General features: G+C 45.8%; 1 protein-coding gene across 11 annotated transcripts in view; it reads left to right on the top strand.

Annotated features, from left to right (window-relative positions):
* DCTN1 (dynactin subunit 1) overlaps window positions 1–27,394 on the top strand; it is a 394,031-nt gene that overhangs the window by 192,269 nt on the left and 174,368 nt on the right. For 5 of the 11 annotated variants that reach the window (XM_069207653.1, XM_069207629.1, XM_069207707.1 and 2 more), the window contains one exon: window positions 16,261–16,281. The exons of the other annotated variants lie outside the window; for them this stretch is intronic. In XM_069207653.1, coding sequence (XP_069063754.1) covers window positions 16,261–16,281 — 21 coding nt within the window. The remainder of the gene's footprint in view (window positions 1–16,260; window positions 16,282–27,394) is intronic. 11 annotated transcript variants of the gene reach the window in all.

Here is a 27,394-nt window from a genome sequence, read left to right as displayed (position 1 = left end):
AGAGAAACCGATATGTCTTCAATAGTGAGGTGCATCTTCAGATTATCAGTCAGTCAAGGAGTGATGCCGGGGGGTGTGTGGCCGAAGGGAGAGTTACCCTCACCGTGGCTGCCCGTGAGCGTTCACCTGGAGATGGAGACCAAATCCGGCCCTGGTGTGCTTACCCCAGAGGGCTCTCCTTGAGACCAGGGTGGGCTCAGCACACGTGAGGGCGCCCCCTCCTCCGAGGGAACCACTGAGGGGCTTCCGCTCTGCACCCGTAAGGCCCACTCACAACCCTTAGTGTTACCTCTAAAGCGCAGTGAGGCGCCCCCACCTCTGAGGGAACCACTGAGGGGCTTCCGCTCTGCACCCGTAAGGCCCACTCACAACCCTTAGTGTTACCTCTAAAGCGCAGTGAGGCGCCCCCTCCTCTGAGGGAACCACTGAGGGGCTTCCGCTCTGCACCCGTAAGGCCCACTCACAACCCTTAGTGTTACCTCTAAAGCGCAGTGAGGCGCCCCCTCCTCTGAGGGAACCACTGAGGGGCTTCCGCTCTGCACCCGTAAGGCCCACTCACAACCCTTAGTGTTACCTCTAAAGCGCAGTGAGGCGCCCCCTCCTCCGAGGGAACCACTGAGGGGCTTCCGCTCTGCACCCGTAAGACCCACTCACAACCCTTAGTGTTACCTCTAAAGCGCAGTGAGGCGCCCCCTCCTCCGAGGGAACCACTGAGGGGCTTCCGCTCTGCACCCGTAAGGCCCACTCACAACCCTTAGTGTTACCTCTAAAGCGCAGTGAGGCGCCCCCTCCTCCGAGGGAACCACTGAGGGGCTTCCGCTCTGCACCCGTAAGGCCCACTCACAACCCTTAGTGTTACCTCTAAAGCGCAGTGAGGCGCCCCCTCCTCCGAGGGAACCACTGAGGGGCTTCCGCTCTGCACCCGTAAGACCCACTCACAACCCTTAGTGTTACCTCTAAAGCGCAGTGAGGCGCCCCCTCCTCCGAGGGAACCACTGAGGGGCTTCCGCTCTGCACCCGTAAGGCCCACTCACAACCCTTAGTGTTACCTCTAAAGCGCAGTGAGGCGCCCCCTCCTCCGAGGGAACCACTGAGGGGCTTCCGCTCTGCACCCGTAAGGCCCACTCACAACCCTTAGTGTTACCTCTAAAGCGCAGTGAGGCGCCCCCTCCTCCGAGGGAACCACTGAGGGGCTTCCGCTCTGCACCCGTAAGACCCACTCACAACAGGATAAAGGCAGAGAAGGGACCAGCCGTGGCTTTGAGTCAGTGGCGAGCACGGGTGTTAGAGTGGACCTGGCAGAGAGCAAGCGGTCCAGCGTGGCGAGACCCGGCCCCTGCCCCCAGAGCGTGTGGGCATCGTTGTTACCAAGCACACGGAGCTCAGGCGCAGCGACACCTGCAGAATCTCAGAGAATATCCGAACCAGTGCCTGAAAATGCGGAACCCATCCACGACTGACGTCTGGTTTCTGTGTTCAATGTAATACACGGCTGCAGAAAATATCAATACTTCGTGCTCACCACCGGGTGGCGCGGCAGAATAGCAATTTCATCTGATCCAAGTACCTTTTCCAGAATTAAATGAGAAATGCAGGCAATAGCCCCTTTTTCAGTTTTCACCTTTTTCCTCCGAATTCTTGTAACCCTCAAATGCATACGAATGCAGGATGTGCACCCCTTGTTGTTCATAAACCCAACAAGTGAAGCCCCAGCTCAGTTAGCTCTCAGGTGTTCGATACTGGGTCGTAGGTGTCAGTGCGGTGTTTGAGATCACTGCATCACGTTCGATACTGGGTCGTAGGTGTCAGTGCGGTGTTTGAGATCACTGCATCATGTTCGATACTGGGTCGTAGGTGTCAGTGCGGTGTTTGAGATCACTGCATCACGTTCGATACTGGGTCGTAGGTGTCAGTGCGCTGTTTGAGATCACTGCATCACGTTCGATACTGGGTCGTAGGTGTCAGTGCGCTGTTTGAGATCACTGCATCACGTTCGATACTGGGTCGTAGGTGTCAGTGCGCTGTTTGAGGTCACTGCATCACGTTCGATACTGGGTCGTCGGTGTCAGTGCGCTGTTTGAGGTCACTGCATCACGTTCGATACTGGGTCGTAGGTGTCAGTGCGGTGTTTGAGATCACTGCATCACGTTCGATACTGGGTCGTAGGTGTCAGTGCGGTGTTTGAGATCACTGCATCACGTTCGATACTGGGTCGTAGGTGTCAGTGCGGTGTTTGAGATCACTGCATCACGTTCGATACTGGGTCGTAGGTGTCAGTGCGGTGTTTGAGATCACTGCATCATGTTCGATACTGGGTCGTAGGTGTCAGTGCGGTGTTTGAGATCACTGCATCACGTTCGATACTGGGTCGTAGGTGTCAGTGCGGTGTTTGAAATCACTGCATCACGTTTGATACTGGGTCGTAGGTGTCAGTGCGGTGTTTGAGATCACTGGGTCGTAGGTGTCAGTGCGGTGTTTGAGATCACTGCATCACGTTTGATACTGGGTCGTAGGTGTCAGTGCGGTGTTTGAAATCACTGCATCACGTTTGATACTGGGTCGTAGGTGTCAGTGCGGTGTTTGAAATCACTGCATCACGTTTGATACTGGGTCGTAGGTGTCAGTGCGGTGTTTGAGATCACTGCATCACGTTTGATACTGGGTCGTAGGTGTCAGTGCGGTGTTTGAGATCACTGCATCATGTCTGATTCTGGGTTCTGGTGTCAGTGCGGTGTTTGAGATCACTGCATCACGTTTGATACTGGGTCGTAGGTGTCAGTGCGGTGTTTGAGATCACTGCATCACGTTCGATACTGGGTCGTAGGTGTCAGTGCGGTGTTTGAGATCACTGCATCACGTTCGATACTGGGTCGTAGGTGTCAGTGCGGTGTTTGAGATCACTGCATCACGTTTGATACTGGGTCGTAGGTGTCAGTGCGGTGTTTGAGAGCACTGCATCATGTTCGATACTGGGTCATATGTGTCAGTGCGGTGTTTGAGATCACTGCATCATGTTTGATTCTGGGTTCTGGTGTCAGAAGCAGTGTTTGAAATCACTGCATCATGTTCGATACTGGGTCGTAGGTGTCAGTGCGGTGTTTGAGATCACTGCATCACGTTTGATACTGGGTCGTAGGTGTTAGTGCGGTGTTTGAGATCACTGCATCACGTTTGATACTGGGTCGTAGGTGTCAGTGCGGTGTTTGAGATCACTGCATCACGTTTGATTCTGGGTTCTGGTGTCAGAAGCAGTGTTTGAAATCACTGCATCACGTTCGATACTGGGTCGTAGGCGTCAGTGCGGTGTTTGAGATCACTGCATCACGTTTGATACTGGGTCGTAGGTGTCAGTGCGGTGTTTGAGATCACTGCATCATGTTTGATACTGGGTCGTAGGTGTCAGTGCGGTGTTTGAAATCACTGCATCATGTTCGATACTGGGTCGTAGGTGTCAGTGCGGTGTTTGAGATCACTGCATCACGTTTGATACTGGGTCGTAGGTGTCAGTGCGGTGTTTGAGATCACTGCATCACGTTCGATACTGGGTCGTAGGTGTCAGTGCGGTGTTTGAGATCACTGCATCACGTTCGATACTGGGTCGTAGGTGTCAGTGCGGTGTTTGAGATCACTGCATCACGTTCGATACTGGGTCGTAGGTGTCAGTGCGGTGTTTGAGATCACTGCATCATGTTTGATTCTGGGTTCTGGTGTCAGAAGCAGTGTTTGAAATCACTGCATCATGTTCGAGACTGGGTCATAGGTGTTAGACGCAGTGTTTGAGATCACTGCATCATGTTTGATACTGGGTCGTAGGTGTCAGTGCGGTGAGATCACTGCATTATGTTTGGACGCAGTGTTTGAGATCACTGCATCACAGTGAGCTCACCTTTTTATCACAGCTCATGTAGAGATGCTGGCTTTCGCTAATATAGCCCTTCTGTGTTTGAGTAACTTCTTTCAGTTTTTGATTGTACTTCTGAACAGACCAGCTCACTCCACACCGGACAGTTGTCCACGTATAGACTGGCTTTACTCCTAATCCTACTCCGCGTCGGACACTCTTGTACGAGGATGCTAGTGTGTGTCGCCTCCATCCACGGAGTGTGCCGTGTCACGCGCCATATGCAGAAATCTAGGGTGCTTGGCGACACACTTGGGGGTGCCACCCTTGAGGCGTACCTACTCGTACCCAGACATGGCAGAGCAGTGGCCACGTGCCCAATCTAAAGACTCGCAACTAATCACCAGTGTGCTTCAGCACCTCATCATTGGTATAAAGAAGTACGCATATTTCAGAAGTTGTCACGCGACGAGCTGATGTGATCACATTGGGTAACATTGTCTTCAGTGTTAACAACCTTAGAAGGACGGCTGTGCATTGTCTCAGAAGGGCTCCATATCAGAAGTAGGAAAATCGGATTTACTTCCCATTGAGGTATCACAAAAGGTTTCGACAGGAAGATACGGGTCAGACCTTTAAAAAAAAAAAAAAAAAAAAACATCTCACAACAGGTGATTTAAACAGGGGTTGCTGATCAGGCAATCGTAAAAAGGCTGATAACCTTTAACAGTAGCCTCCCGCAAGGCCTTCCCAGGTAAGAATAGGGAGAAGGAGATACCCCTGTTACTTTCCAAATCAGAAAACAGAATAGAAAAACACATTTTTGAACTGTTTGATAGCAATACTGCCTTCCTTCGACTGAATAACCAGTAGTTCTCCAAGAACCATGTCTTCTTCTGCATTCTATGAATCCCACCCGGTGCCATCATCAACTCATCCCCTGTCACTTGGAGGCCGACCAGATGGCCTGGCTTGAGTTGTAAACAATCGGAGATGTCAGCTGATGTCCCCACGCCTTTGTCGCTTTGGACATCACTATTAACGTTCATATCTGTTTCCACAGTGCACTTCTTTGTAGTTCACAAGCCCTGATCCAGGTGCCTTGTTTGGATGTGGTTCTTGACCTGGCAGTGCCTTGTCAAAGGTGCTTGTTTGGGGGTGCTGTAACGCCTGCATTGGCTGTGACACGTCTTCTTGCAAACTTGGAAGCCCTTCACCTAAGACAGCTTGCTAAGCGACCTCCTGCTTTAAAGACAGCCCTCTGATGTTTTGCAGCTAGAAAGAGTGACAATTCTTTCTCAGCATGTCTCTTCCTATACCATGTGGTAAGACCCCTCCGGTACTCTCACTCCTGGGAAACTACTTAATATGCATCTGGGCCATTTCCGGTGGTGGAACAGTGCAGATGGTCTGTCTCCCTAAGAGGTCTCTTAAGCCCCTTTTGATCATCCCTGGATCAGCTGTAGTTTTTTTTTTTTTTTTAATTAAGTTGGCTACTTCTGCCTTAAGATCTGCCCCTAGATTATTTTAATCTTTTGTTTAAAGTATTTTTTTATGGACAGATAGATGCAGTTTCCTGCTTCTGAGGCTCAATGACGTCTGTCTTCACCTGTGGAAGAAAGAGCTTAGAACACTCAACACAAACCTAGTTAGTCCCTTTCTCCCGTACTGTTAGTCTCGGATGCTAAGGCAGATAGGGTCACCTAGAGGAATCTCGTCCCTTTTACATTAGAATATAATCCGATGCTGAACAAAGTGTCCAACTGTTATCCATAATGTCGATGCAACAATGTGGTCTAATGCTCCATGAAGAGGTCAGTCCTGTCTTCTGAGGGACTTGGACCTTGAGATCAAATATGTCACTCCCTTTGACGGGGGCACCTCTTAGTTAAACTTACAAAAGGCTACCAGTTGTGACCTTTCTCCCAAACTTCTCCGCTACACCCTATGCACCACTTGGGTTCTGCACCTCACATTCAACATGAATAACCGCTCCAAATATAAGCGTATGAACAGCAAGGATCCAGTGACAGTCTGCAGTCTCCATTTTCTTTTATCATTAAAATGCCAAAGCACCCAGAATTGTTCAAGCAGCTACTTTTATAGATGACACTAGAGTTGTTTCCTTTGTAAGTGCCCTCATGCAGACAGATTCCAATGTGTCAGCACATTGACAGGCACATATCTATCCATCTGCTTATCTGTCTATCGGCCTGTCTATCTATCTGTCTATCTGTCTCAAGAGATGACAACACAGCACCCCCGGATGGTTCACTTGGTAAATACCATTTATTTGTCAGACATCATTTTATCAGACTCCAGGACACGTTTCAACTTTTCATCTTTCTCAAGTGGTTTCAGTCTATATTCACTCATTGTTCCTATTGGCGTGCCATCTATTGGCGCAGAGGCATATTGGAAATTGGAGTTCGATATAAGCCGAATTTACCAACATAGGGTTCAAACTCCTCATTGGCCTCTTCATCAGCAACAGCAGCAGTACTCCCAAGGTCAGAGAGGCTTTTACCAGAGCAGATTCCCAAAAACAGCTTCAACAGAGCCTCCCTCCTTCAGAGGCACATGCTTGTCTGGTACAGGATCATAACAAACTAATACCCTCTTCTGTTTCCCACTCTAGGGGGGAGAGTGGTATCTTGGCCTCTGGCAGAGTGGACTTCAAGCACCATTGGCAGAAGAGTGCTAAATATTGCAACTTGTGAATACTTACTATGTTTCAAGGGCAGTCCACAGCTAGTTCTACTAAAATCAACATAAAAGCACCAATTATCTATCCTTTGAAAGAATCATCAATCATATCAAGAAACAAGATGATCAAAACAGTTCAATCGGCTCAAAAAATCTAGGAGTTTACTCTAGGTATTTCCTTGTTGAGAAAAAAGGCCCGAAATAATGAATTCAGACAGATGTTAGACCAGTGGTCTACAAACAAATTCATCATCGTGGAAACATTTTGAATGTTAACCTTACATCAGGTCTATCCACATTTACAACAAAAAGAATGTATGTACGCAATTGATGTAACAGTTGCATACTTCAGCATCTCAGTAATAAAGTCCCACAGGAAATTCCTCTGTGTTGTGCTTGGGCACAGTCCTACCTTTTGGCTTTAACTCTGTTCCACCCACATTCCTAAAATGCATGGCAGTGGTAGCAGACCACTTAAATAGAAACATTATTTTTATTTATTCTTACCTAGGTGACTGGCGGCTGAAAGCTCACGGTCAGGAAAAAGTAAAACAGGATTTCCTGACAATAGTAAACTTAGTAGTCAATCTAGGTTTTCAGATCAACGTGCAAAAATGTGTTTCAACACTGGTTCAAAGTCAGTCTTATCTGGAGGTAACGTTTAACACCATTAATAAATGGAACAGAGATTATTTTCTATCTGGGACAAATGCTGCATCCTGAGGACAACCTCCCACCCGCCCAAAAGTGAGACACATTGCTTCCCTACTAGGCCGTATGGCATAATGTATATACATTATCCTGAGTGCAGGGTTGCACATGAGGCTCGTGCAGCAATGCCTAGAGAACTAATGGTGTCAGAGGAAGAAAATTGTGAAAGCAACTTGACCTTGACCAGAGCAGTGAAACAATCATGGCATGGTGGTACAGAAAGCACAATTTGTTCAAAGAAGTTCCTCTTCAGAAAGAGCTTCTGACTCGGGGATTCCTACTATATAAATTTATCTCAATCTCAGAGCTGTCCATCTAGCTCACCTGCCTTTCTCCTGTTCTAATCTGATAACTCCACCATTGTTCATTATCTCAGCAGACAAGGAGTCACCAGATTGAAACCATTTTCAGTGCCAGCTGAAGAGATCTAGCACCAGGCATTAGTCAAGAGTCTGAACCTACAGTAGTACACATTCCAGGGAGAAGCAAAATGTAAGCAGAAATCCTCAGTCGCTATTACTAAGAGTCGCTGATGGGTCTTAGATCACTAACTCCTAGGTGACATTTTCGAAGAGTGGGGTACACCTTCATTAGACTCTTCAAAATGGCAGAAAACAACATTCACACTACCAGATCTGGCGTCTCTAGGGAATGCCCTTTTGATAAGTTGGTCGCAGCCATTATTTTCCACTGATTCACTAATTCAGTGTGTTATACTGAAACTTCGAAGGTATCCATCGAAAAATGATACTAATAGTGCCAGATTGCTTGAGGCATTGATGGTACCCTGACATACTCCAGACATCCACGTACAAGAAGCTTCTGTACAAACCAGTCCTGCTGAACAGATTTTGGGAACAAATCTAACACTTGACCCTTGCTTCATTGAATTTGGCTGCATGGCTTCTGAAGTCGGAGAGTGTGGTCATCTTAATCTCCCCCGATCCTGTGTATGATGATATTGAAAGAAGCAAAATATCCTTTCACGAGGCTGTGTTATAACTTATATTAGAGCATTGGAATGTTGGGGGCTCCTTTGGAGACAATGTCGTTTTCTGGGATTTTATTGTCAGGCAAAAGCCGGACCGTCAACATTCCACTGTTCTTTGTTCACAGCAGCAGCTGAGAGCAAAGGCCCCATGGAGCCCGAGTGGATTTTAATCCCCTCGGGCTCTGTGAGGACTTTTTTTCATTTATTATAACATTCTGACCTCTAGTGGTGGAATGTTCTAATAGCCTTATAGCGCTTAGTAGCTGGGCTATACTGGGTATTAAAGTCCCACTCCCTTGTTAAATGCGCTCACCTTCAGTTCAGGCCTTTAATGCTGGAGCGGGCCTTTAATGGGCAGTATAGCCAGCTACGGCGGGCTCTAAGACTATAGTGGAAAGGATTTTGTAGTTGATAGAAAGATAAAGGATCCAATCCAACCACTTGTCAGAAAGACACAATTCCGTCTTTTAGCTTCGTTTAGCCCAAGCCAAACTTAAATTGGTTTCAGTAAAGATTAATCTGGCTGCCATTAAAGCCTACAAAACATCTCCAAACTGGATGGGCTCTCCTTTTGAGCCAATACACAAGGCTACATTGCATCATCTCTCCTGGAAGACCACTTTCTGAATAGCCATTACCTCCACTTGGAGATTAAGCAAATTGCAGGCCTCATCTACAAACGGAGCCTTACGCCATTTTCTATTTTAACAGCGTGGCAATGACAACCCATGCTTTAGCCTCCTGAAGGTAGTTTGGTCTTTCGTGTTAGCCTGAGTATTACTCTCCCTGCTTTCTTTACTAGTCCTTCAACACGTGCTTTAGACCAGTGGTTCCCAACCTTCTTAGAATCACAACCCACGTTTTAGAACGACAAATGTTCGTGACCCGCCATGTTTTAAAGGCCATGAGGCAGGCAATTCTTGTTCTTTTTTTCATGGAAATAAAGCATTGTGTGGTAAATTACATCGACAATTACAGAGAGCACATTTGCAATTGAAATGGCCACTAAATTTACACATACCTACAGTTTTACTGGTAAAACTATATTATGCACAAATTATGACCTAGGGAAATCGGGTTTCCGTGACTATTATTTGTGCATCACAAAGTAAAGTGTCTTGATTTGTTCTGTTCCTGTTAAAATCTTTGTTTCCATTACACTTCAGTTACCAAATAAAAGTGGTTCATTGTTGCATTCTTAACTGGCAAATGTGTACAGTGTATTTACTGGTCTTTACAGTTTGTTGTGTGCTAAGAAAGTGATATCCTAGAGCCTTTCTTTTCACACTTGTGTGTCCCAGCAAGATTGTCACATAAGTGTCTTTACGGTCAGAGAAAGAAAAGTAAAGTGAGTGACGTTTATAAAAAACAGTCCCCATGTTAAACATACGCAGCAGTTTTTCAGAACACAAAGCCGGCCACTTAGCCTCTGTCTCTGAAGCGCAGGAAATGTCATAAGATGAATGCAGAATTGAAAGCCATCTTTATTTATTGCTTGGAGGATCGTGGCCCACCAAAAACTGCCACATGACCCACAAGTAAGTCGCGACCCACAGTTTGGGAAACACTGCTCTAGATATTAGAAGTTTTCTTTGTTTATTGCTAGGACCTCTGTGGTCCACCAAAGATCGTCTCACGACCCACAGTTTGGGAAACACTGCTCTAGATATTTGAAGTGTTCTTTGTTTATTGCGAGAGAAGACGAAAGCAATGAGACAGGCTAGAAACATTTATTTTGCAGCAGTCAGATTAGACAAGGCCTAACCACATCCAAGCAGCCTTTTGCTGGATGGGCACTATCCTGTGTCACGTTACACTGTCAGCTGGCAAACACTCCTCCGCCTCAGAAGCCTAAGGCCCACTCTACCAGAGAAACAGCAGCTGCTACAGCTTGGGGCAGACATACACCAGTTGCTGACACATCGAAAGCAGTGCACATACGTGTACGGCATCATTGCTTAAACCCAACACTCGGGCAGCTGCTAGGATGGGTCAGGAAACCATCAGAAATCTCTTTAAAAAGAGAATCGTTTTCACTGCATCATTCAATGGACATTTGAGATAAAAAAAAATGTTATCTACATTCTCTTCCTGCTGCCCGGTAGCCGCTTGCTGGATAAAGATATTAGCTTTCTATGGAATTCTAATGTTCATGACCATCAATGACGAACCTGCAATGCACAGTGCAAGGGCGGTCCCGATTCTGTATCCTCCGAATCTTCATTGAAGTCATAAGGTGCCCTCCTGCCTCCCTGGTTGGACAATGTTTGGCACTGGAAAGTGGATAAGATGAAAAAAAAAAAAAAGTATATTATCGAAGTCGCGCAACAACAACTGTCGGTCTCCGAAGACTGCTAGTAGAGTCCATCATGGCTGGTGAGCCCCTGGATTAATAAACAAACAGGATGATTTCTCATCTTGCAATGAAGGCCTGTTAGGCTGCATTTTTTCCTCCCTTAGATGTGGCTCTTTATCTGGCAGTACACCCATGAGAAGCGCTTCGTGGTAAACCTTTCATGTATCCTAAACTGCGAAACAAGCATATTGTTCATCTTACTTTTCATAAATTGATTTCAGTGCGATTTACGTGGTTTCTTGTATTTCAGGAGAGCCCTACAATCACTTTTATGAGTGCAATGCAAACAAGATCACAGTCTGCAACTTTCCAAATACCCTCGAAAATACTGAGCAATCGACTGGTTAAAATGTTTAATTTCTGATACAGTTGGAGTGTTATCGCCAAACATTATGGTTAATAATCATGGTGTGAACATTGTGAAGGAAAAAATACTTTATTCTTTGATTAGTGGGTGTGGCCTGGTCAAAATGGATGGTTGAGGCCTCTCTGGCTTTGCTCATATTTGCTTGCTGAAACAAACTTTGTCTTTTAATGTAATCACAAACTATCCACTGTAATTATTGCTTTAAAACAGGGCATCAGTGCAAGAAAATGAGAAGTAGTGGATATTTTATAAGATTGACGATTGTATCTAAAAAGCAATTGGAATAGAGACTCCTATGGGTTTAGGCAGTGTTTATGTGGAGCCTTCAAAGCATGAAGGGAATAACAGGGATAGGAGACAGCTTAGTGGATAATACATCGAAATACAAGTGGTTACATGTGAACACGTGTGATGCTTCTGATGCTGAGTGAGATCAGATAAACAACGAGAATGAAGCTTGGCATGTTTGTGATCTGTCCCAGGACCCCTTTGAAAAATACTTCCTCGGTCTTCACAGTTGCACATCCACAATGTAATATTATGTGGCCCCCACTTCATCTCCTCATATTCCTCTGTTTCCAGGGATAGAGCAGTCATCGAGGACATTCCAGACATAGGGCTGTCAGCTGATGTGCTCTGCCATGTCTGATACCTGGTGTCCTGCCATTTTTGCCACACTCCTGTTCTGTCATCCTCCCGTACCGCGCACAACATTATGTGCCCTCTTTTACGTTTTCAAAAAAGGGCTGGTGTTCTGCGCCCTCCTGTGTGCTGCCCAAACTACAAAAAAGCTGTCTTCCTTTCGACCAGGGAATGCAGAGTTTGGCGAAGTCTGAGTGCTTTACGCGTTCTTCCCTTCCTCTTGTCTGTGGACACACATGAGCGGTGGAAGAAGGCAGGTGGCACCAGCAGCCTTTCTCTGGTCTCCGGGGGTCCCAGGAAGGACGGGGCGAGTAAAATGGATGGAAGCATTCACCCTTAAGACCTAGCTGGAGTGGTTTGGTATGTGATAAAAAGTGAATTCAGCAACTGGTAGTAACAATATTGGCTCTTTATGCGAGTCATATATAAAAAATGCACTTTATGATTATATATTGTTTTTGGTTCCACCAAGTGGGCTGAAGAGGTGGGTAGAAAGAAAGGACATTGACCCATAATTCAAGTAAATGGAAGTGAAAATGTAATGAAAATATGAAGAATCCACGAATGTCAGGTTTCATAGTAGTTTGTAGGGTATTTAAATGAGGTTTTCTGACCTCTTCTCATGCAGCAGCTCTTACAAGTGTGAACGAAAATGTGTGTGTCCTTAAGTTATTAAACTATTTGAGGTCGTCTGCATTATTAGGGGGTTTCAATCCTGGGAAATGCCTTACGTTTGACACATTGTGGGCGAAAGCACATCCTCAATCTTCCATTATAGCATAAGTGTTTGGTGGGAATAGGCCATTATCTGACTTTCTAGTTTTGTTGGAGGGTGGTTCATGGAGGTTCTAAGTGTACCTTCAAGAAGATATCAACAAGCAACATTTTTGATAAAGATCTCATTTGAACGCAGGGTCGTGTTTCCCATTTGAGAGAAGGATATTATCTGTCAGAGGCCAAGACTTTTCTCATTACACTTTCAACCATAGACCATTTGACTCCAGCCTCGGGGTGTCAGCAAGGTTGGGAGTGCTAGAAATATGAGAGATCTGGTCATAGGGGCACTGTTTTGACTATTTCAGATTTATAGTTCGTATTGCAGCCTTTTTTTCCTCGGAAATTGATTCTTCTTGTTTCATTTTAATATGCTGTAGGAGTTAACTTGCTGTTCTGGATATTGTATTTGTGAAGACGGATTCTTTAGAAACATGTGCAGTTGTGTATTCTTTGAGCTTCGGTATGGTAATATATGGAATCAGTTAATGTATTTAAGGTTTATTCTCAGTTTTATTACCTTCAGGTAGTTACTAAACCTTTAATGCCAAATTGTAACCGAAGATTGGCCAAGATCATGAGTTTGTTGTGGTTATGCAGCTGCTCTTCTCCAAAAACATTTTTACAATCCAAAAGTACACATTCTGAGTTTTTTTTTTTACTTTGTTTCTAAATTTTCATTTTGTTACAGCATGTTTGAATTGTGATTCTCTTATCCTTGCCTGAACGAATTTTGGATTTTTCTTAATGGTGTTTTTTAAAGTATGGCATCGGCGACTGTCTCTCTCTTTTCAGGTCATCCGTTGACTTCAGTACTTTGAATGGTAAAAGCTAGCTAGTAGTCTTTTACATTTTCCAATCCTCAGCAGCGGTGCGTTTGGACCAGCAGTTTGACTGGCTGAATGTAAGGGCTTCATAATAAACATGAAGTTGGATTTTATCCGTGTAACCACAATCACAGAATTTACAGTTTTGTAGTTTAAGACCGGTAGATGGATGCTTCCTGCTTCAAAAGTGTTTGGAGTCTGACGGACTAACTTGTCTTGTGGTTGCAAATACTGAGATTTGCAAAATAGGTGGCTTTGTGAACGCTTAATAGGGTTCTACTATAAACAGATACCGTTTTAGAAGCTTTAAACTTTTACCGTCTGCCACATTAGAATTTGCAGTTGATAGAGATTTCCAATGTGGAAAAGGCATATTGTAGGTGTCCCTTCCAAACTGATAATCGGTTTGAGATATGTCAATGTTTTGCAATTGATGTCTGGGCACAAAACATTGAAAGAATGTAGGCTTCGGAGCTGGGACAGTAACTAATTCGTAGATGGGAAGGAGCTTCTTTTGCAACCCCTTTCCCTTTTTGAATAAAAAAAAAACAGTTTGGAAACAATTCAAACTATTAAACTTTAAGGAAAAATGTAACTTGTTTTTCTCCTAACGTAGCCCTGTTACCTTTAAGGACAATGGGCTGCGTTTTAAACTTGTAAAAAACTCCCTTTATTCAAAGGCAGTCAGATACATGGTGGTCTGCTGACCTCAGCAGGCCACCGTCCCTCTGATTTTAACTAATCGTAGTGAGTCACAACGCGCGACATGCAGGGTGGTCAGCAGTTCACTATGATTCCTTATTTTGTGAACTTACCTATTAGAACAGAGGTTGGTTCACAAAATAGGATTCCATTATGAAATAGTCAGCGCACAATTTGTGACCAATGTTTACAAATCTAATCATCGGACATCAAACCCCAGGAGAGGATTTTCCATGCATCTCTGTTGAAAACTGCCTGGAATGTAGCATGGATCACACCGACAGGGCACGCCCCAGTGAGAATGTAGCATGGATCACACCGACAGGGCACGCCCCAGTGAGAATGTAGCATGGATCACACCGACAGGGCACGCCCCAGTGAGAATGTAGCATGGATCACACCGACAGGGCACGCCCCAGTGAGAATGTAGCATGGATCACACCGACAGGGCACGCCCCAGTGAGAATGTAGCATGGATCACACCGACAGGGCACGCCCCAGTGAGAATGTAGCATGGATCACACCGACAGGACACGCCCCAGTGAGAATGTAGCATGGATCACACCGACAGGGCACGCCCCAGTGAGAATGTAGCATGGATCACACCGACAGGGCACGCCCCAGTGAGAATGTAGCATGGATCACACCGACAGGGCACGCCCCAGTGAGAATGTAGCATGGATCACACCGACAGGACACGCCCCAGTGAGGCTGGTACTTGTGCTATGCAGTCGTCACCACTAATATAAATGCAGGGGAGACTAGTTCTCAACTGAACTCTTAGTAGTTTCCAGAGTAGGCTTCTGGTTTTTGTCTGTAGTGAAGTCTATATTCTTTTAAAGTAAATCGGCAGATATTATGTTTCTAGGGTAGGCCTCGGCCTGTTATGCCTTTTTAGTTAGATTGATTAGTGGATGGTGAAGATTTCATTTTTGCAGCACAAGTTCAGGCCCTAATAGTTATTTTGGCCAATCATTGTAAGTTAAAAGCTTCCCTAAGGGAAGCATCTCGGCCTAGCATCCTGGCGCGTTATAGCTCCGGCTTCTCTTCTCTTTCTGTAGGAAGGTGTATCACTTTTGCAGAGACTAGCATTCCTTCAACAAAGCTTGTTTGCCCGGATCTGGGTAAATTGGAAGACATTTTTTTCTGGGATATCTATATGAAATTAATCCAGTTTTGTGGAGTAAAAAGATGAGAGAATTGTTTTGATCCTGATCCGTTTTGGGATTTAAAGTAATGATGGTTTTCAGTAAATTCACTTCAAGGCTCTTCAATGAATTAAATTACAGTATAAGCCTGATTTCCTGGGGCTGATGAGTGTTGGCTGAACATCCGCAGTAAGACCACGAGGTCTGTGATTCTGGGCACGTCTCTCCAGGCATGCTGATCCTCTGGTTCAGGTATGAGATTCATAAGCTTGTCTGGCCCAGAGATTGAAGATGGAATGCTAGTTTGAGGTTTTCTTCCAGAACGACTGAAAGATATTGAGAGGTTTCAGAGGTCACTGTTGGACCAATGGTTACTTTTTTCTGATTGTGCCATGGACTGCAAACATTTTGATAATTGTATCTTTTTTACGTGAGTACATACACTTGAATAGCCTACACTCTGCAGGTATACAAAATAGTCAACATATTTTAAGTCTACGAGATACATGATGTATTTAGTTAATTCAAAATAATTTATAGAAATTCAGGGGATCAAAAGAAACAGGGCACACACAGTAGCCGTGCCAAGTAAATGTAGAGCTTCAGTTACTGTGAGAAAAACTACTAAATTAGAAAAAATACCTAAAAACCAGCAAAGGTCTCAGAACTTTATCTTCCTTTCTTCATATCATTTGTGCTGTTCATATGTTTTAAATATTTTCTTATAAGGTTATGTATACTTAAGCGGATGATCACTGTTCTCTAAAGCCATTACAACACAAATGGAAAAAAAATATTTTAAGAAACCACTGATAATAGATTTTTCTTCTGTTGTTCTCTTTCTATGTAAGCTGCAATGTAGCCATGACTTATTTTACGGTTGTAAGAAACACCTAAATAGTATTTAAGGTTGACCTGGTACGTTCTAAAAATGATATCACTCTCTGTATGGTGCAAACCTCACTCGCCTAAGCCAGTAACCTAATTTGTTATTTTTAAGATGCCATTTATGTTTTTTTAAATTAATAAATCTAAATTCTACCATGTGGTTATTACTCATTTAAATACTTTGTCTTTGTGTGCCACAATAACTTGCTGAACTTTCATCCTGCTCATTTTCTAACAGAACCCATGGCCTTTATCCTGGACTGATCAGAACTAATCTGTCTAATCTTTCCCACCCCTCTGAATGCAGCGTGGACTGAAACCTAAAAAGGTGGTGCTAACTTGTGCTTGTTTCTGATTAACCCTTTCGACACCGAATCATAGCATGAAAGCCCCTGGCATGTTTACTTGATGTCACACCGGTCATCTCATTGTCAAGTGGCATGCTTCTTCGTTGCATGTGCTCCTCGCTTCTGCGGCTTCGAATGGCGCTGCACCGCTAAGGACCGGGGTTTCTTTAAAGGAAGTCTTGGCTCCACCTAACAGGAGAAGTTTAATCTTGAGGTCACTGTTGTGCTTAGGTTTGTGGACCTGTCTAGTGTGAGCAGACATTACAGAATGTGAAAAGGTTCTTGTAGGAATCAAAAACAACATCTACTTTGAACTCAAAGCGCCATTCTGCATTCTTTGAAATTACTACTTATTCCTTCTATAATTCTTAACTTTGTCCTTTTACTCATAACTGTCCTTGGCTAAAAGTGTTTTAACAAAATATTGGTCCCTGGGATTATAATTTGAAGAAAATATGCAGAATGACTTGAAAAACAAGAATAAGCCACAAGAACAGAATTGTTTTTCCATGTTTCATTGCTCTGTAGAGTTCTACCAAATATAGTTAAAAACTCAGTCTTTACATGTTAGATAATTGTATCATAACTTAAAACTTCCACACAATTATTATAAGCAATTAAGTCAAAAATATATTTTAACGTTGGTCAACTGAACGAGCGTTTGAATTAATACGCGGAATCCCTCAGTGGTCTTTGGCGATGAGACGTTCTGTGCAGAGACCTTGTAAAGCATGCTGCTATTTTTGCCTATGAAAATAATATACCTTTGGGAGGAGAGATGATCTGAAGAGCAGGATGAGGAACCCTGCGGCAGAAAAAGCGAAGCAGCCCGTCTGGCGCCCAAGGATCCACCAGGGGATGAAGAGGTGGAAATACTATCCCTCTGAAGAAGGGGATTGCAGAGCCTGAGCAAGAAGAGGGAGGCTGTGGGAGTGACGCGGCGCTGCGGACAGCGGAGGGTCCATACTGCAGAGTGGTCTTTTCAGGGAAGTTACACCCACAGTTAACATTGCGCATTAATAGATGACCACTTATGTTCCTCAATTGCAAAGCAATGGTTCTGCGCTTCACCAGCCGCTTCGCATCGGCCACGACTGCTGCAGATGAGTAGCTGGCATGGCTTGCCCATTCTCTGCCTTCTTTAGTAACCGCTCTCGTCCTGCTAGCCCAGATTACCTCCGTGTATCTGTAGATTCACCGGGACTACTACTGCTGATGAGTAGCTGGGATGGCTTGCCCATTTTCTGCCTTCTTTAGTAGCGCTCTCGTCCTGCTAGCCCAGATTGCCTCCATGTATCTGTATGTTCACCGGTCCGCATGCTCCCTTGCCTGCTTTTCTGACTTCCGTTGTTGTCTCTCTCTTTATATTGGTATGGTGCACCAGTTGTCTCCTTGTCTCTTGCAATGTGTGCAAATGTTTTTCTCAAACGTGGCTGTCTCCTGAGCGCTGTGGTATTCAGTTTCGTATGTCATTGCTTCCTGATCTTGCATGCTGCTGCAGTTCTAATTTGGTGGAATGTGGGAAAAGGATATTACTTACCTGAGCCTTTTTTCAGTGGGATTAATACACACCATATGTCCCTGCGACCAGATAGTTGTTTATTTGTCGAGATTGTAATCATGCATGTCTTAAATACCACCTCCTGAAATGTTTCACATTGCTTTTTTACCAGTAAGGTAAGTATTTTGGTAGCATAAGTACAATATTCAGTCATTGCTTCGACTGACCATTAAAAGTACTGGATGCCACTTAAACCATGGGCACTACATTGATCTTTCTGTGCCTGTGGCACCCACATTAATAGTACTTGAGCAGGAACAGCACGCGGCTTGTTCTCTGAAATAGCAGGTCGAGCTAATATTAATAGGCTCTGCAGTAGCCCATTATAGGTGGTCGAAGCAATGACCTATACATTATCCAGTTAATGTATACAGTAAAATATCCAGCAGTCTGCCAGATCCTGCCATCAGTGATGGTTGTTCCTGTGGATGTCAGCTGGAGGCAATGCGCTTAATCGCGTTTTTGCCACCTCTCAGTTCTAAAACGCTGTAACTCTTTAAGCCTCACTGTATTGGAAAGGATTACTTCAAGTTACAATTAGTTGTTAACTATGGACTTCAGTATATTGATAACGTTTTGGAGATACTGGTTTACAAGCATTTTATTTCCAGATGTTTGCAGTGCAGAGGTAGGCAAGCCTTTCCCTATAGGCCTCACTGTACCATGTGAGGGAGGATGCCTCATAAACTGCAAACCACACCAAACCTGGCTTTTAAAGTGAATTGCACTCGTAGGAAGAACAGAATACAGATGACTGTTTCCCAGAGCTGGAAAGTGAACCTTCTGATCTCAAAGGAGACTGTTGTGTAGAGTGGATCTTCTATCCTGACTTCATGGTCAGCTCTTGGAATTCAGCCTTCCATCAGTGAGCTTGGTGTTCTGGCTACTTAAAGCATCCCATAGGAACGCTTCAGCTTGTGTATGTGTGAACATTCTCAAAGATGTAAAGAGGCTTTTCACCAAGACCTCTGACACTTTCAAATCTTTCAAATTGAAATTACTTTGCATCTACAAAAAAACGTAGTCCAAGTGCCATGAATAAGCAGTTCTGCCATATAACTTTACTTGGTGAGATGAAGTCTGCAATTCTCATAGTAAGAAGAGATCTTGCAGCTATTATGATTTATGAAGAAAGTGATTTGTAAACCTCCTTTTTAGGGTCGAGCTTGCGTCTCATGTGCTTGTGCATGGCTTTCGCTTGCGAGACCCTTTAGGAGTTAGAAAAGGGCTCGGAGCCCCGTCCATGTCACTCAGTGTCTTTCATTGGTTCGTGGGCTTGCCTGTTAAAATCTGCTAACTTTCATTAGTGGTAGGCACGCATACGTCATGTCTTTTCCGGTGGTCAACCCTCCTCGAGCGCAGCGACCAAGTACTGAAAACATGCAAGGCTCGCTGTTTTCCATCCGGATTGTGGACTACTTTTTATCTTTGTTCGCAGCGCGATCTCGCTTGGCAGAAGTCGAGCGCTTTCCATGACATCGACCCTGTTACATAGTTAATTGTACTTTTGCCGATTACATAGATAATTGCACTTTTACCGATAGGTTTCACTATGAGGGAACTGTAACAGCGCGATTGTGGTCTTTTTTTTTTTCCTAATTAATTTGGCAAGAAAAGTCCGGTTGGGCGCTTACAACTGCTAATAGCTCTAACTCTGAGAAATGCGAGACCCGTTGCATTGCAAATGCGTGTCAAGAGTACTATTAATTGCAGATTTCTTTTTTTGTTATAACTTCTCCCTTGTGGGAACGCAATATGGTTCAGCATTGTAGGATTTTCGTTGAAAGTCATAAAAGTTGAGTATTCCTGCCCGCATCGCAGAACATTCCACTATATCCAGCAAAGCCATTTATATATTAAAAGTTGGGACATTATTATATCCAATTGTAACAAATCTCAGGCAGATTTTTCATTTTTTTCTTTTCTTTTTTGTTACATTTACCAAATCAAATAAAACACTTAAAACTGCATTGCTTAGAGAACCACAACAAATATGTAGGGAAAATAAAAGCAAATGCAGTTTATATGCATGATCTATACCAGGGGTATCCAACCTTTTCATTAATTCGATCAGCTTTTTTAAGATTTAACAATCTTCTTCAAAGTTTTTTTTTTTTTTTTTTAGATCTACATATAGAGATACAGTAAGACAGCAAGTTCCACAATAACACCGCATATAACATTTTTACATTTGATAAGGGTAATCACAATACAGCAACAATTTGGTTTAATGCCATGTGGGACTATTACCTTCCATCAAGTTTCAATTGAACTAGATAGTTAAAAGCTCTTTAATACATACTTTAAAAAAACTCTTAAAAATGTGAATATTTTATAACACATCTCAAAAACTGGGTTATAAAGGAACTGAGTTGCTGCTCTAGCTGTGTTAAAACCTTGCTTCTAAAACAAGGGTTTTAAAAAACGTCATCTAACTGGCTTTAAAACAGGGCAAACAAAGAGTACATGGTCAATTGTCTGTTCTGCGCCCACGCACAGAGTACACCTCCTGTCAGCCCACTTTATCTGGTGCCACACATCCACGACACAACTCAGAGGGAAACAATTTAGTCTCAACATCAGCATATAGCGACGGAGCCCATGATCCAGTTTCCATCTTAGATTGGGCTGAGGAACCGAATCTCTAGTGGTCTTAGATACTTCCTCCAGCCTTTTTCCACACCTGCAGTGGCGACTGTCTAATTCCATTGATCTACATTTAATGGAACTTTTTAAGTAGCATTTAAGGGTGCTGTAAGTCATATCTTGCAGGTCTCTCAACTTAAGTCTAAAGTGCTGAAGTGCGTGCAGAAGGTTCGACATCAGGGTGTAATCTGCTCCTAAGGAGGGGAAACATTCACTGCTTATGAGTTTCTTCAGAGAGTGCTCTTCTGAATGCATAAGATGAAAGTCCCAGTGCACTAAGGATGCCAACTCTCTCTCAGCGGTGCTAGTCAGCACCATTTCTATGTGCAATGCCTGAATGTGTGCTAAGGTATTTACATTACAGATTGATCTCAACATTTTCCCTTCAAGTTTATGCATAAAGTGCCAGTGCTTAATGTGTATAATTTCCACTCCATATAGCAGTGTAGGTGGTATCTTCATCTTATACACACTCGGTAAGGGACTAAAGTGCCTTGTGCCAGTTGCCCCATAAAGAGTCTTGAGACCATTTGCATGAGATAGAGTCCTACTTGCCAAATGGGCAAAATGGCATTTGTTGCAGAATCATCAGTGACAACTTTGCCTAAATAAGGATACAGTTTCACTAGTTCTAACTATTTTGTACCCAAGAGCTAACTATATGTCCTCCTCGAATGGCATCCCATCTTATGGAATTTCATTATTTTTCTATTATTCTCATTGCCCTTTAATAATGCTTCTCTGCGTAGCCCAGTAATATAATGTCATCAGCATATAGGAGAGTCCCTATCGGGTACAACCCGACCGTAGGGTCATCTCCACCTACGCGGTTCATCTGTTGAGGTGAATCAGCATCATACAATGAAAAAGAAGGGTTGCTAATAGGCAGCCTTGATTTAACCATTTCTGATGGATACAACTACCTGTGGATTCCTCACCTGATGAATACTCCCATGGCGCCATCATTTGACGGAAATCTTCTTACTAGTCTCTGCACGTCGACGAGGACGTCACTGTAGCCCACGCGACGCCGTCTGACGTCATACAGGCAATAAGAAGTCCTCGCCGACGTGCCGATGACAGTTCCCTTTTTTCCGTGCATTCGAAACGGTTATCTTCGAGGGAGTTACTGTTACCTTCGTGGTTACAGTGTATTGTCTGCTGCGTAGTCTTCTCTGCGGTAACAATGTCTCAGAGGAAGTCGGGTTTCAAGCCCTGTCGAGAGTGTGGGGGCAAGATGTCAGTTACAGATCCTCACTCCGACTGTCTATGGTGTTTGAGCTCCGACCACGACGTCTCGACTTGCGATTCATGTCAACACATGAATCCGAAGGCCCTCAAAGAGCGCGAGGCCAAGTTATTCATGGCAAAGTCAAAGAAGAAGGAGAAACATCATAAGAAGTCTTCTTCGCCAAGGTCTCACCGGCGTCATCGAGACTCCCGGCGCCGTAGAGACTCACGACGTCACTCCAGCAAGGAGTCTCGTTCGAGGTCACCTTCGGCTCGGCGTCGGAGGACTTGGGAGGTCAGCCCCACGGTCACGCCGCATCCATCGACGCCGTTGCCCTCTCCGGCGTCACCGACTTCACCTGGTCAGGCGTCAGTGATTGAGGTGGTGCAGCCTCTTGTGTTTTCTCCGGCGTCGCAGACGTCGAGGCCGGCGTCGGGGTCGCCCTCGATCCAGGCACCCCAGTATCCGGCTTTTCCCACTCCTGGAGCCGATAGTACCGGGTTTCTTAATGCGATGTATACCATCTTTCAGCAGATGGCTCCAGGAGCTGCTCCGGCTGGTCCTTCGGGGCCCTTGGCCTTTTCGTTGGGTGATCCTGCGCCTCTTCGGCCGGCACCCTTTATGCCCTTTCTCCCTTTTGGGAATGTGGGCTCGGCGCCGGTGCCGGCGTCGGTGGCCGCTCCGGTGGCTTCGGATGTTTCGGCCCCGGAGGTTGCCCCTCCGTCGAAGTCAGGATTTTGCCCTGTGACTCCGGTTGGTCCATCGGCTCCAAGACCTCGTCCTCCGGCTCCTGCCTCGGCGCCGAAGCTGCCTGTGGCGCCGGACGCGGCGTCAGATGCTTCTGGAGATCGGCGCCGTTCTTCGACGTCGGCGGAGGCCATGTCGACTCCGCGTATCGAGGAGAGACTTCATTCGAGGAGGCGTGCTCTCCGTCTTTTAGAAGAGCAAGAGTACCAGCGAGTCCTAGAGGAGGGAGAGATTGAGGACTCTGGAGACGGACTGCATGGTCTGGATACAGCCAGTGGGCTGGACACTTCCCCTGAGTGGGACCTTTCATCTCCAGGGGAATATACGGAGGAGGCTGCTTCCTTTCATGCTGTGGTGAGGAAGGCAGCGAGCTTTTTGGACCTGCCTTTGCTGGTGGCAGAGGCAAAGCAGAATTTGCTGACAGAGGTATTGCATCCGGCCTCTGCTGCAGCTGAGCCTCTCTTGCCATTTAATGAGGCTTTGCTGGATCCGGTGTTGGAGGTGTGGAAGAAGCCGGTGTCTTCCTCGGCCGTTCATAGGGCTGTGGCCAGGAGGTATCGAGCTGCACCATCTGACCCTGGCTTTCTCTCTAGACACCCTACGCCGGAGAGCTTGGTGGTGCAAGCCTCCTGTTCCTCAAAGTCAGCGCCTGGTTCCTTCCCGACGGTGCCTGGAGACAGAGACTCCAAGAAACTGGATGCGCAGTCCAAGAAAATATTTTCGTCATGCAGTTTGGCGTTGAAGGCCACCAACGCCACGTGCATTCTGGGGAGGTACATCCATGCGCTGATGGATGATATTTCGTCTTCATTCACGGAGCTTCCCCAGGGTCTTTTGGATGTGGTCTCGGACGCCCAGGCTGCCGCGACCCAGATTATCCAGTCTGGGCTGGACACGACCGACTCGGTGGCCAGGGCGATGGGCACGACTGTGGTGGCAAGAAGACAGGCCTGGCTCCGAAACTCAGGGTTCTCTGCGGATGTGCAGTCGACCCTACTGGACCTCCCGTTTGATGGGGACAGACTGTTTGGAGCCAAGGCAGATTCAGCCTTGGAACGATTTAAGGAGAGCAGAGCCACAGCCAAATCGTTAGGACTGCAAGCTCCTTCTTCCTCTGCCTCTTCTAGAATTTTCAGGAGGTTTCGGGGATTTGGGCGTGGCTCTTATTCCTCTTCCTTTCGGGGGAGGTTCCAGCAACCCGCCTCTTCCCTCCCCTATAGGTCATTTAGAGGGAGGGGGAGGGGTGGGGTCCGTACCAGAGGAGCCTCTCAACAGCACTCTGCCTCTTCCTCGTCCTCTGGAGGGGTGCAGCAGGGGAAGCAGCCTTAGGCTTCCACCGTTTCCCACTCACTCCTCTCCTGTAGGGGGAAGATTACAGCGTTTTCTCCACAAGTGGAAGTCTATCACAACGGACACTTGGGTTCTCGGCATTGTGGGAAAAGGCTACGCCCTTCCCTTTCGGGAGTTCCTGCCCCTCATCCCGCCCCGCCCATCTTATTGTTCAGAAGAACACCTCCTGTTGCTAGAACAGGAGGTTCAAGTCCTCCTTTCAAAGGGCGCGGTAGAGTTGGTCCCAGAGCAGGAAAAGGGTCGAGGTTGTTACTCAAGATACTTCCTGATTCCCAAAAAGGATGGTCAGTTGAGACCAATCCTGGATCTGAGGATCTTGAATTGGTTCCTCAAACAGGAAAAGTTCAAGATGCTGACCCTAGCACAGGTGCTTTTGGCGTTGAACAAGGAAGATTGGATGGTGTCTGTCGACTTGCAGGATGCTTACTTTCATATCCCGATACTCAAGTCGCACAGGAAGTATCTCCGGTTTGTGGTAGGGTCGCAGCACTATCAGTTTGCGGTCCTCCTGTTTGGTCTTACTTCAGCACCTCGAGTCTTCACAAAGGTGATGTCAGTGGTTGCGGCGGAGCTCAGAAGGAAGGGGATAGCAGTATTCCCTTACTTGGACGACTGGTTGATCAAAGCCAAGTCCCCGGAGCTTGTGTCGCATCATCTGCAGTCAACAACCCAGTTGTTGTTCGACCTGGGCTTTTCGGTGAACGTGCCCAAATCTCACCTGGAGCCCTCTCAGCGCCTCCTGTTCATAGGGGCAGTACTGGATACAACATTGAGTCGAGCCTTTCCTCCGCCTCAGCGGATTCAAGATATTCAGGAATTGGTTCCAATGTTTCGAAATGGAGCGGTAGTTCCAGTCCTCAAGGTCCTTCGTCTGCTCGGTCTGTTCGCCTCCTGCATTCTGTTGGTCACGCATGCTCGCTGGCACATGAGGGCTCTTCAGTGGTGCCTCCGAAGGCAGTGGTCTCAACACAAGGGAGATTTAGAAGGTACTGTCAAGATCTCCAGAGATGCTGCTGTGGAATTGAAGTGGTGGATTGCGGGCAACAATCTTTCACAGGGGAAGCCGTTCGCGCAGTCGCCACCAGTGGCCACGGTAATAACGGATGCCTCCACCCTAGGATGGGGAGCTCATCTGGGGGATCTGGAGATCAATGGGCTTTGGTCTCCAGAGGAACAGGTGTTTCATATCAATCTGTTGGAGTTACGGGCTGTACGTTTGGCTCTCAAGGCCTTCCTCCCATCCCTTCGTGGTCAGTCGGTACAGGTCCTGACGGACAATACTACCACGATGTGGTACATAAACAAACAGGGAGGAGTAGGGTTGTACCTTCTCTGCAGAGAAGCTCTTCGGCTATGGTCCTGGGCAAAGGACCATCAGATTTGCTTGGTGGCAAATCATCTGGCCGGGGTCTTGAATGTACGTGCGGACAGTCTCAGTCGCCAATTCTCGGCAGACCACGAGTGGCGTCTCCATCCAGATCAAGTCTGTTTAATCTTCCAGATGTGGGGGTTTCCTCGGATAGATCTGTTTGCCACTCGGGAGAACGCGCATTGCCCGTTATTCTGCAGCCTCCAGTATCCGATGCAGGAAGCGTTGGGGGACGCGTTTCAGATAACCTGGTGCGACCAGTTGCTTTACGCGTTTCCCCCCATACCCTTGATTCCTCGAGTGTTGAGGAAAATTCGCCAAGACCGGGCCCAAGTCATCTTAATAGCTCCGGATTGGCCAAGGAGGGTATGGTACTCCGACCTTTTCCAACTCTCACTGTGCCCTCCGCTCCGTCTCCCTCTCAGGGCAGACCTCCTCTCGCAGTCGCAGGGGCAGGTTTTACACCCCAACCTCCAGAGTCTGCACCTACATGCTTGGAGATTGAACGGGGCAACCTGAGTTCCTTCTCTCTCCCGCCTGATGTAGTGGATGTTATCTTAGCGGCCAGGCGACACTCCACTAAATCTATCTACGCTAATAGGTGGTCTAAATTTGTTATGTGGTGTGGAGAGAGACAGATTGATCCCTTACATGCTCATCTGTCACATGTTTTGTCTTTTGCACTGTCTCTAGCGCAGAAAGGTTGTGCAGTAGCTACCATTAAGGGTTATTTGTCGGCCTTGTCAGCCTTCATTTGTCTTCCAGACCAACCATCGTTATTTAAATCCCCTATTGTTCTCAGATTCTTGAAAGGTCTTCTGAATCAATATCCTCCAAAACCATTCGTTATGCCTCAATGGGATTTGTCCTTGGTCCTGACTTTCCTTATGGGGTCCCCTTTTGAGCCTATGCATTCTTGCCCCTTAAGGTATTTGGTTATTAAAACAGTATTCCTGGTAGCTATAACATCTGCAAGGAGAGTGAGTGAGTTGCAGGCCTTATCGGTTAAACCCCCTTATATAACGTTTTATGGGGATAAGGTGGTGTTGAGGACCAAGGCTGCTTTCCTTCCGAAGGTTGTTTCACCCTTCCATTTGGCTCAGACAATCACTTTGTCCACGTTTTATCCTCCGCCTCATCCTTCAAAGGAGGAAGAAAGACTACATCGCCTGGACCCAAAAAGGGCGTTGAGCTTCTATATCGACAGAATGAAGGATATCAGGCTGGAGGATCAGCTGTTTGTCGGATACGTGGGCAAGAGGAGAGGAAAGGCAGTCCACAAGAGAACACTCTCCAGGTGGGTTGTTCTTTGCATTAAAATCTGTTACTCTTTGGCAAAGAAGGATCCGCCTGAGGGCATTAGAGCTCACTCCACCAGAGCTAAGTCGGCCTCTTCGGCCTTGGCCAGGGGTGTTCCTGTGGTTGACATCTGCAAGGCCGCAACTTGGTCGTCCCTTCACACTTTTGTGAAACATTACTGTTTGGACTCTGAGGTCAGAAGGGACGGTCATTTTGCACGGTCAGTGCTGCAGGATTTCTTGGTTTGACCATTTAGGCACCCACCGCCGGGCGTGGTACTGCTTTGGGACTCTATTCATCAGGTGAGGAATCCACAGGTAGTTGTATCCATCAGAAGAACGAGTTACTTACCTTCGGTAACGACTTTTCTGGTGGATACATTAGCTACCTGTGGATTCCTCACGGTCCCACCCGCCTCCCCGTTGCCTTTTTGGTCTCTCCAAGCAATCCTTGAGTGTGCTCCTTTTGGTCTTCAAAGTTGCAATACATTTTGCATGTATGATATTTGTATATATGTGTATATTTATATATAAATCTATATATATATTGGGTATATACATGATTCGTATGTATAAATATATTTATTTGTTTTAAAAAAAAAAAAAAAAAAAAAAAGGTTATATTAAATCTACAGCTATTTTATTGCAATGTTGTGTGATTTACAATATTAAGAGATGTTGCTTTGCTCTTTCATTGCATTGGGTTATTATTATTATTCTCATGCACGTAAAAAATGTTGGTACTGTCATCGGCACGTCGGCGAGGACTTCTTATTGCCTGTATGACGTCAGACGGCGTCGCGTGGGCTAGAGTGACGTCCTCGTCGACGTGCAGAGACTAGTAAGAAGATTTCCGTCAAATGCTGGCGCCATGGGAGTATTCATCAGGTGA

The sequence above is a fragment of the Pleurodeles waltl genome, chromosome 1_1 (genome assembly GCF_031143425.1).
Source record: "Pleurodeles waltl isolate 20211129_DDA chromosome 1_1, aPleWal1.hap1.20221129, whole genome shotgun sequence".
In the NCBI taxonomy this organism is placed as follows: domain Eukaryota; kingdom Metazoa; phylum Chordata; class Amphibia; order Caudata; family Salamandridae; genus Pleurodeles; species Pleurodeles waltl.
This window is presented reverse-complemented; position numbering and strand designations above follow the sequence as displayed.